This window comes from Nymphaea colorata, chromosome 10 (assembly GCF_008831285.2).
Source record: "Nymphaea colorata isolate Beijing-Zhang1983 chromosome 10, ASM883128v2, whole genome shotgun sequence".
Classification (NCBI taxonomy): domain Eukaryota; kingdom Viridiplantae; phylum Streptophyta; class Magnoliopsida; order Nymphaeales; family Nymphaeaceae; genus Nymphaea; species Nymphaea colorata.
In genome coordinates, this window is record NC_045147.1 from 4,275,799 (window position 1) to 4,287,142 (window position 11,344).

General features: G+C 37.5%; 1 protein-coding gene across 2 annotated transcripts; it reads left to right on the top strand.

Moving 5' to 3' along the window:
• Window positions 1–9,001: 9,001 nt before the first annotated feature.
• On the top strand, window positions 9,002–10,495 carry LOC116263089 (protein ALP1-like). Of its 2 annotated transcripts, XM_050080238.1 has the most exons (4): window positions 9,002–9,224; window positions 9,305–9,533; window positions 9,611–10,063; window positions 10,133–10,495. In XM_050080238.1, exons 1-3 carry the CDS (start codon window positions 9,141–9,143, stop codon window positions 9,826–9,828), a joined length of 531 nt encoding a protein of 176 aa, XP_049936195.1. In that variant the 5' UTR covers window positions 9,002–9,140; the 3' UTR covers window positions 9,829–10,063; window positions 10,133–10,495. The 2 variants fall into 2 exon arrangements, with proteins under 2 accessions (XP_049936195.1, XP_031498540.1); XM_031642680.2 differs by lacking the exon at window positions 9,611–10,063.
• The last annotated feature ends 849 nt before the right edge of the window (window positions 10,496–11,344 follow it).

The following is an 11,344-nucleotide window of genomic DNA, read 5'->3' on the forward strand; positions in this document are numbered from 1 at the left end:
GGACACTGCCTTCTCCGTCTCTCTTAGCCAACACCTCCCTCGTTCGACCCCTGAGCCACCATTCAACGCCGCCATCTCTGATCTCTTCTGTAACAGAACCACCGTCATTCACCTTCATCACCGGCAGGTAAACCCAGTCCCGATCCCTCCATCCACACCCTCACACTTCTTTGTTTCGCCTTTCATTTCTTTTCTGCGCGTTTGCTGTCTGTCTCTCTTTCCATGGCATATCTCCAACGCTCGTAGGCAGCAAGTCGTCTAGGTAATTCTCGAACCTCGCCTGCATCTTCATTTAATTTTATAAGGCCTGCTAAATTCCATATTTGGTTGATTGTTGTGACTCAAGTGGGGTCATGCTTTCAATTCTATTGTGTTTTACCGTTTTAAATGTATGGAGCATGCTTCGTTTCGGCCTTTGGTCATATGTATAGATTCTCGTTCATGATGGTTTCAATTCTGTTGTGTTTTACCGTTTTACGTATGTTTTACATATAGGGAGCATGCTTCATTTCTCCTTGTTAATACATGGTTAACCTCTCTTCTTGCAATGCCTCTTTAGCCTGAAGCTCATTCTCTTGATAGTTTCGACCCGAACTTGAGGCCACATTAACAACGTTTTCAAATGGATTTCGAGTCCAAAAACTCAATTCTTAAATCCAAATCTGGCTTTCAAAGTTGTATCCAATTTCAAATCCATATCACAAGTCCATTTCTTCAGTCCATGTTAAAAAGGACCCATTTTCAATAAATTTTTATATTTCAATATATTGGTTTTAACTTAAATGAAAATGGATTTTATATTTGGATAAAATTTTAATCAAGTTATATTTGGACCCAAGTAAACTAGATTTCAGATTTATATCCAAGATCACAGATTTTCAAATCCAAATGATTTTGATTCGGATATAAATCCAATAAAAATTTTATTCTCATATCCAGAACCCTTTCAATAAAATCAGATTTCAAATGGAGATCCAAAATGACCGATCCAAGATAATACGATTTCCAAATGAATTTCCAAAACCAAAGGTTAAGTGTGAGGGTCTCGCTCGCGTCTGCCTCAAGCAACTTACATCTCTTTTAACATGTTCTTCCGGTTTTCGAATTAGAATTCAAGTCTCGAGGGAGTCTACTATCTGCATCCTCGTCATGGTTTGTTTTTCTCCGTTTTCTCAATTTCAGTTTCAATTATATAATTCTTTGTCTTTTGCATCGTGCATGTTGTTCATATTTCTATTACTCTTTATTTAGTCATGCATCGCACATTTATTTTAACATGCAGCGAATCACCTTGCACCCACATGTACCTCTTGTCCGAAAGAGATTGAGTCAGCTTAGTAGCATACCCTGTATGCTAAGCTGAGGTATGTGAAAATTTGTATCTAGTTTGGTATTCATGCAAGAACTATTTCCAAATCATAGTTTTCTAAAATCTTTTCAAAATCAATTTCTTTAAAATGATTTCAAAATCCCTAAGTCATGTAGGCATGGAGTCTAATCTTAGTTCAGTTCTCTAAGACCTAAACCTAGACCGTCTTAGAGCCCATCATTTATATACCCATCCCATAGCCTAGATCTAGAGAACTTCCCTAACATCCACATGAGATGAATGAAGACCATATCGAGAATCATTTGATTTGAATAAGACCGAATACTCCAATCAAGTACATTCCTAGGTAGGTTCAAACCTAGCTTAGGCAAAGACTGAACCTGGTTCTTTGACCGACGTCATCAAAATCTTGGAGTTCAATCAGATTTTATCTTAAGCATGATATGATCATGGTTTCAGATTAAGACTTCAAGAGTCACCATGACAAATTATGAATTTCAGATTTCAGATCTCGGATTATAGATCTTGAATTTGAATTTATGAATTTTAGATTATGAATCCCAGGTTATGGGTCTTAACACATATGGTTTTGAAAGATATGATTGTCTTCCCATCTGCCTACGCCGTACAAGAACTCTCCTGAATATGCCCGTATCAAACCCGCTGCTGTTCATTGTCCAAAGAAAAAAGTGCTATTATCATTTTAAAATTTTATAGTGTTTTTTTCCATTTACATGCAAGTGTTTCTTAAAAATTTAAAATTATGTAACTATTGCCTCTTAAGTTCTGGCTCGGCTCATACATGCTAATCAAGGTCAGCCCTTTTCCTTTAAACAGTACTCGGCGGCCCCATTATATAAGTTCATCAATATTCAAACGTTAGTAATGGTGAATTTTCGAATTCTTCCCACTGGGTCCTAGGCCGTAAGTGTTCCCAATCCATTCATTTGCGTTTAGTAAAGGCGTTCGGTTACCTGAGTTTTGATATCAACGGATCCGGGGAATCTCACCAGTGTCCAGTCACGGAGCCCCCTTCATATTTAAAAAAATAAAAAATTTATATATCAATTTTAAAAATTTAGTTGAACCTATATTAAAAAATTTAGAAAATTATATTTGTATTTTGGTCCTCCTTAAAATTTTGAAACTATAGTTAAACTTTTACAACTAAATATTCCTAGCTGTGCCACCACCTGGATGTTTTTTTCTTCACTTTCACCAACGTCTGGTGCTAGCCGTTGGTAAGGGGTTCAACTTTCAGCGACACAATTACTCCATGCATCAGTAAAGGTTGCTTTTAACTGATGTCCTGTGCTGGACGTTGGTGAAAATTCATACTTACCAACATTTGGTTAAGAATGTCGATAAAAATCAACTTTAACAGGTGTTACATTTTCCACGTGTCGATGAAAGCATTTTTTTTTTTTTTTTTGTAGTGTGCAATGAAAATCATGCAATAGTACTGAGGTCCTAGTCTTGCATGTTGAGCACCTGACTACTTGTTGCTGCACCAGTTAGCAATTTTATGCACTAATCTGCCCAACCAATTCAATATTATTTCTATTACTTTGCTCAACAAGTTCTCTAGAAGAATTTAATTGCTTTTCTACATCATTGTCACTTGCACATTTTTTACAACATAATTTTCTATGAATTTACATCTTGATGAACAAGTTCCTATAGTTGATCTTGATAATCTTAATTACATGTGTGCCTTCCATAAAACTGTCATCTCCGAATGGCATAGGAACGACAGGTGAAGAAAGAATGTTTTGCATGTGTTTAAAAGGAAATTCAAACTTAACAAATATAATATCCCTGCTTGTAAAGGTCTTACTCATTGCTAAGTCGTATACTATCATCTCGTTTGACCAAAATCATACGAAAGAAACATGCAGCAATGGGCGCTTTGATCTAATTCTGTTTCTGAATGAATATTTGTTGCAAAACGCAAACGTCAAACACATGTAAATGAGAATATAAGGTTTTTCTTTTTGAAAGGGTTTGTCATATGGTGTCCTGTCTTGTAAGACTCTATTTAGTGTTCCACTGATCAAATATATTACAATCAGCACACACTCACCCCAAAGATGTAATGGCAGCTGAACTGGATTCTCCAAGCTCTAACAACATCAAGTAGATGTTGATGTTTCTTTTCCACTATGCCATTTTGTTGTGGCTTGCGAACACAAAAGTGTTAATGTTTTGTACCTCTCTTTAAAAAAAAAATGTTGATGTCATGCGATAAGAACTTTGCACTTTTGTTTCTTTCTTAATTTTAACACTGCTATATTATATTGTTTCTCAACGGTAAGTATGAATAAGTTGTTTTGTTCTTGAATTTCATCAAATACCCGCATCTTGCTCTACTAAAAATATCCACAATGGTCACAAAATATTGTGAACTTGTCTTCACACCTTTGAGTATGCAACAATTTAAAAGTAGTTGTAGACCGTGTTTCTTGAATAAAAAGGAAGTCCACAACTCCACACTTTTTTGAAATTTTACCAATTTTACAAAGCATGTTTGTCATTCTAATGCTACAGTCACACCTTAAAAACACACTTGATTTTTAAAATGAGATGGATGACCAAGTCTTCCATCTCATTTTACTTATTCAGAACTATTCGAAGCAAAGAACGCACAACAATTATTTTGTTCTATTAGTTTACTTATTGATATATAGACTAAACCTAAAGCTTTGCATAATACACATTCTTCAGTGCCAAGTTAGGCATCAGTAACTTGGCAACTTGTGTAGCATATACTACGTTTTTATCTGGTAGTCTAATGGAAAAAGAACATACCGGTTTTCTAGCACTTGTCAAAAACATTTAAGGAAGATGACATGGTCACTCGCTCCATTGTCAACTATCCAAGTGTTTGAACGTAAGCAAGTCCTACTTGCAAAACCAGATGATAATCTATCTTTAAATAGCTGTTTGATTTAATTAGTCAAAACAACAACCGAACCGTCGTCGTTTTCTTTATTTAGAGAAGATGAGACAGATGCAGCTGGACTCTGTTTAACTTCTTCTATGAGATTATTGTTATTTTTTTTCTGTTCTTTGCATGTCTCCACAGAAATTGGCTGGATATCCATTTAATTAGCTTGAAGCACTTGTCTCATGTTTGCCATGAAACATGTCATTATCTGCAATAAGGCTGAAGGCTGTTTGGCCTTTTTTCCTTTGTTGAACCAAGAACCTATGAATGACTTGGTCTTCTTACTATTTTTCAACAATTACTGTCAACGCTTCACTATAAATAACGCCCTTGTAAGACATTGCATGAGGCTATTCACCCCCGTATGCCTTCAATTCCGTATAATAAGTATCAATAGATATTATTTCTTGCAACAATATGTTGTTCGCTGTACTGATAGATACTTGCAAGAAGCAGTCTTACTTTGCATGAAACATTCCCTTAAATAATACAAAGAGGAGCATATGATCATAGTGTCACCATTGCTTGACTCCTCGTACCATAATTTTCTCGTCAAGATTTGCAAAACCAAGGCTGCTCCTCAATTGTCCAAATGATGAAGAAAGAAAGGATTTGAGAAATCTGCAACCTTTGACTAAGATGAGGTCTCTGTTCCCGAAGAAACTGAATTTGCAGCATTAGATGGACAATCTATGGGAACTTTAGGCCTTGTAAAAACTAAGATCAAATGGTTGAGGTCAGAAAAGAGCAGCACTCTAGATTAGCTTTCTTTACTCTCTCTCTCTCTCTCTCTCTCTCTCTCTCTCTCTCCACACACACACACACACACATATATATATATATATATAGATGACTAGTTCAGGGACAAAAACCAGACCGTATAGATGCAATGATTTTGTCTTTTTCTTTTTCTTTTTGCAATCTAACTTCACGGATATGATGTCAAGAAGAAGTTGATGGAAAGCATATATTAATTTAATCATATTCTGATAATACAGAAAATTAGAACTGCTCATATAACATAAAAATTCTGTTTAAACTTTCTTTTTAACAAACATTTAAAAGGTCAAATATCACTAACATTAACTCTGTTCTGCGTTAATTCCGTTCTGCTGCATAGACAGTCCGTACTTTGTAGCACAACCAACTGAGCTTCACACTCTCCATCTTCAAAATTTCATCACCAAGCAGGGTACTACTGCATCTACGACCTTAGGAATGGATGTGAGAAGCTCCTCAACGATGACAATTTTGGTTCGGTGACCGTCTTCTCGAAGGTTGCAATGAAAAAGAAGAGGGACAAATAATTTTAACGTGGTCCACAAAAATTCTTCCTGCATCGATGTACGAATTCTCGTTCATCAGATTTTCGACGATGTGTTTCCTTTCAATCTGTTTCTCGTTTTACGCAGATATCCATGTGGCAGGTCAGTTACGATATCTGAATTCAATTCTGGTCCTGCATTCTCATTTTGGATGTGTTCGTCAATAGAATGGCAGCTGCCTGTGATTCTTGTGGTTGCAGTTTTCATTGCGCTGATTTCTTTACATTTGCATCATATTCTGAATATGAAATTCTACTAAGCTATTGTAATGGTGGCATTATATTTATCAGATTTTACGACCACATGGAGGAGCTATTGTGACGGTGGAAAGATGCTCGTCAGATTGACGTCCACCTGGTGCGATGCATTGATTATACGTGCAAAAATAAGAAGTTCCCATCTTTATGTCTAACTGTAGTAAACTTCAGAGAGTTTCGGTAGTGCACCGGGAAAATGTGCAACCACAGCATTCTTGGACCGCGGACTGTAGTTATGACCAAAGTACTTCATGAAGCACGCTATGACGGTTGTTATCCTTCATTCCTTTGGAAATAGTTTCGAAGGATGATATACACTTTTACCGTCAATTTCACTGCTAAATGCGTTTTGTAAACTTATGTTGATCACTTTGAAGATAGGGGATAGGGAAGAAACTAATAAAAATAATGCAAATTGTTTAAAATGGTTCAGTTCTTTTGGTCAAAAACCTACATCCACGCGACAAAACACTTCTAGATTTAATTCTTTGAAGCATTAAGTGATAGTGTGAAGATTTTTTAGCTGAAAAGGACTTGAGTCACTAGCTAGTTACCCGTGTAATTTTTGACTTATCATATTATAATATTTTAGTTTTTTTTCAGTAAAACTTTTAATGGGATCTACACCAGCACTCCTGTATCTCTGCACTGATTTCATTCTTCATTCAAACCCAATGAACTGAATGCAATGGGAAAATGTAAACACATAGTCTTTTATGCGTAGCAAGTGCTATATAACTTACAGAAAAATAGTCATTATGAAATATGTTATTCTTAAGCATGTTAAGACAATTTATTGACTTCTTTCTTTCCATTTTACTTGTGGAAACCACCTTTTAGGGTGCGTTTGATGCACCGGGTGAACCCCGTTTTTTCGGAAAAATTCGTATGGGCAGGTAAGATTGTATCAAACGGGGTGAAATTCACCCCGTTTAACACATAACTGGAGCGGGTGGAATTCCACCCGCTCGAAAGTCCGAGGTCACCCGCTCGATGCCCTACCCCGCACTCGACACCCTACCCCCCCCCCCCCCGACACAACTTCATTTCACCCCATCGCCCTCTCCCGCAGCTCTTCCTCGCTCGAAAGATGCTCGAACAGGTCCCGCAGCTCCTCCTCGCTCTGTCGCCTTCCCACCGTCGCAGTAGAGGTCGCTCCAACCGTTGCCGCTCCGCCGTCGCCGCCTTGACCATCGCCGTTTCTCTGCTGGTGATCTTTCCCCCCTTCTCTCTTGCTCTCTGTGCCCTCTTCTTCTCCCAAAATAGTACCCTAATCACAGCCTTCTCAGAAATCGTGGTCTCGCTCGCAGGTTATATGGCATCTCCCTTTCTCTCCTGCTCTCTCTGATGCCCTTCTGTTCTCCCTTTCTCTATTGCCCTAATATATTTTGATATGGCATCTTACCGGCAGGGAAGACAGGGCATAGAAGGCTGCATTCTCCGATCGCCGGTCGCTCTGTTGCTATTGCCCTCGTTTTGTCAACTTTTGGTATATCTCAAATCCCCTAAGTTGCGATATTAGCCTCTGTATAGTGAAGACAGCGAACTCCTTCATGATCTGTTGCTATTTCCCTCGTTTTGTTTTTCAATATGATTTAGTCCAGGTATTCCTTTTCTACAACATTTGTATATTTTCTGTATTTGTTTTGGATTGGGAACAATCCACACATTGTCACATTTTATCCTGAGTGTATATAGTGGCAGGACTATATGTCTGTGTTACTGTGCATTCTTTAATTCCATGTAAAATGTGTGATTATATAAATGAGATCAGGGCACACCTACTTCTGAGGCTGCTGTTGTATTGTTGAAAGAATCCCTTTTCTTTCTGTCATCACTTCTTCACATGGATGAATTTGGAATTTTGGACATTTAGGGAGCGATGCTGGAGATGCCTTGTCTGTTGCATGTCAGGCAGTTCTGGTTAATGTTCTTCCCATCAGTTTCAGTCATTTCTTTTTCTTTCACTTTGATCTGTACTTGATTTCTGATTGAAATCCAAAATCTGAAACGTTTTTCTGATGCATCTGCAATCTCAAATCTGTCTGCAAATTGAAATTTGAAAATCGTTTTTCACTAGCCAAGTTTGTGCATCTCGTTACCATCATTTCACTTCTTTTCTTCATTATCTGCTACTATTTCCTTCTTAACTGCTTATCTCACTCTGTGTTTCTGTTCAGCCATATCATACTTGTTTTTCTTCTCTTTTTTTGTTTGCATCTCGTTACCATCAATAAAATCAGTCGTCTGAGATCATAACACATCTGATGCTGACCTGGAAACAGATCAAATTTAATGCCTTCTTATTGAAGAAAGATGCTAGAAACTGATTGATAAAATCAGAAAAGGAAATCAGGACCAGCTTTCTATTTTGCCATAATATCTGAATCTAGTTGGTTGTACCAGTTGAAGTGCAGCCAAGTTTGGCAGCAGGTGGGCTCTCTTTCAAAATAGAAAGAAAGGAAACTCAAAGAAGAGATAGACCTCATTTTTGCTAGTTTTTATCAACTATGAAGAGTATTAATTGATTGTGATTAGTGCATTCCCAAGCTGTCTTTAGCAACTAAATTGTGAGGGTTTGCCTGCAATACATCTAACTCCCTTCCTTGTGTTGTTTCATTTGTTTCTCATGTCATCAAGTTTACTTCTTTCTGATCAGCAGCTATTGAACTCTACTAGCTTGTGCTATTGTTTTTTAGTTATGACATTATGTACATGAACAACTTTTTCTCTTGTATTGTAGCACTTCCAGAAAATCATAAGCTCTTGATACACTGTTGTTGCAAACTGAAAATGTCTTTCCCTAGTTGTAATGTTGTTGCAACTGAAAATGTGTTTCCCTAGTTGTACAAGTTATTATTACCATGAAAGACAGCGGTCCATCGAGGGAGAATCTTACGTGGACATCAGAGCAAATGGACTATTTAGTCCAACTTCTTGTGGAGCAATCCCGCATCCCTGGTATGAAATCTGGTGGAGGATTGAAGTCCAAAGCGTATACAACAATTGAAAAAGGCATGATACACAAATTTGGTCCAGAATTCAAATTTGGTACCGACTTACTCCGTATGGATCAACACACATATCAGACATTATGTAACACTCTTAGAAGTAGAAAATTATTGGAGGATGCTCGTGACATTAGCATCGAAGAACAAGTAGCTATTTTTTTGTTGACAATTGGACACAATGAACGGAATCGTGCCACGTAGAATACTTTTCAGCATTCTAGACAAACAATAAGTAAGTATGTCAGTTGTGTACTACGAGTAATATGTATAATGGGTAAAGATTTTGTCAATCGGCCCAACGATGACGTCCCAACTAAAATTCGGAGATCGAAGCGATTCAATCCATATTTCCAGGTATTTTCGAAATTGTAAAGTAAACAAAATGCATCCCACATCCAACATACAACATGACTAACTTGCACATATGGATCTAGGATTGTTTAGGAGCAATTGATGGCACTCATGTACCTGCATGGGTCGCAGCATCAGAGCAAGCAAGATTTCGCAATAGAAAAGGTTTTATTTCGCAAAATGTCATGGCTGTAGTTGGATTCGATAGTCGATTCCACTACGTTTTGGCAGGATGGGAAGGAAGTGCGACAGACTCAAGGGTATTATACAATGCACTTGATCATCCAACGGACCCATTTGTGGTCCCCGAAGGTACGTACTTCAACCAACCAACCCATTACTTTTTCAAAAAAGGTGCAAATGTTTACGTAATGTGTGTTCAATTGTAGGCAAATACTATCTTGCTGATGGGGGTTATCCGAACGTTGTTGGTTTCCTAACACCTTATCGAGGACATCGTTATCATATGTCAGAATTTGACACCCCGGGGGCACGCAGACCTAGAACTCCACAAGAATTATTCAACCATAGGCATTCATCACTTCGAAATACAGTAGAAAGAACTTTTGGCATGTTGAAAGCACGTTTTCCAATATTGAAAATGTAAGTGCCGAATCCATTCAAAAAACAAGCTCAAATTGTGCTTGCTACATGTGTATTGCACAACTTCATACTTGACCACAATTCAAATGCCGAACAATTTGGTGATGAGGACGCACCTTCAATTGATAATTCTATCGTAAGCGAACCGGAAATTGCAAGCCAAACACACCAGCGAGGAAGCAACAATCCCTTGAGAACAACTATAACAAATCAAATGTTTGCAGATTATCAATTGAATAGTAAGTTTATTTTATCTATCTTTACCATTGTTGCATGTAGTTGTTTAACATTTGTTTTGTTTTCGACAGGACAACGAAGATGATTCCTCGTCAAAAGTACTATGTCGTCTTCGAAGGCAGGTCACGAGGAATATACAACAGTTGGGAGCAGTGCCAACCATTAGTGTATCGCTACAAGGGCGCCCTGTTCAGATCATTTCATACCTATGAAGCAGCTCAATATCACATGAATGAATATCTGCACAACAAATACGGTGTGCAATTTTGTAGGCCATTGGACATTGTCGATGTCAACGCAACGGAAGAGAAAGATGTGATGAAGACAAATGGACGGATCTACATTCCACTTTTCTGGATTGTTTTTTTTTGTTACTACTTGTTTTCTTTGTTGGATCTGTACTCGTTAAACTTATGTACTGAATGAGACACATATGTTATTTGGTGACTGCTTTAAACTTTATTGGATCTTTACTCGTTAAACTTTCATACAGGTTGTAGTCGTTAAACTTATGTACTGGATGGGACAACAAGTTGTGGTGAATGTTTTTAATTATAGGTTCCAGTGTTGGATGAATATCAGTTAATCATTGTCAGGTTGATTACTTGTTTATAGGCTGGATTTCCATTACATTGATTCCGCATGTTTATGATTTTTCCTAATATTCTTGAAGGCCGCAATGTTGTCATATAATTTATTTCATTTATGAAAAAAGTCTCTTAAATTATCTATCATGTGCATCAAACATGGTTAAATTTACCAGGTTAAATTTTTCATTATGCATCAAACACGGTTAAAATTAACAGGTTAAATTCTTCCAGTGAATCAAACATGACCTCAAATCGAAAGAGAGTTAAATTTCATCATGTTTTTTTTTCCAGAAAAATTTGCCAGGAAAATTTACCACGTTAATTTCTTACAGAAAAATAGTCATATGAAATATGTTATTCTTAAGCATGTTAAGACAATTTATTGACTTCTTTCTTTCCATTTTACTTGTGGAAACCACCTTTTAGGAAGAGAAACTTTGTTGCTTAGCTAGGGTGTAAAACCAGTGACTGTTAATGCTTTACTGCAGGAAATCTCATAAGCAAACCTTAACAATTTTCACAACATGATGGCCGCGATGGGGCCCGCGGTGCTCAATAATGCCCGGCAGATTTCATCCGCCAGCCTGTCGGACTCCTTAAAACCGAAGGCTGAACCGAACGTTTAGGTGGTGATGGGAAGGGATCCGAGACAAGCCAACTCGCAAGAACAGATGGTCTATTCCAAACCGTCCA

Coding starts and splice junctions, on each gene's coding strand:
- LOC116263089 (XM_050080238.1), top strand. CDS start 9,141: ATGGGTAAAGATTTTGTCAATCGGCCCAACGATGACGTCCCAACTAAA. Junction 9,225..9,304: donor GATTCAATCCATATTTCCAG/GTATTTTCGAAA, acceptor ATATGGATCTAG/GATTGTTTAGGAGCAATTGA. Junction 9,534..9,610: donor CCCATTTGTGGTCCCCGAAG/GTACGTACTTCA, acceptor GTTCAATTGTAG/GCAAATACTATCTTGCTGAT.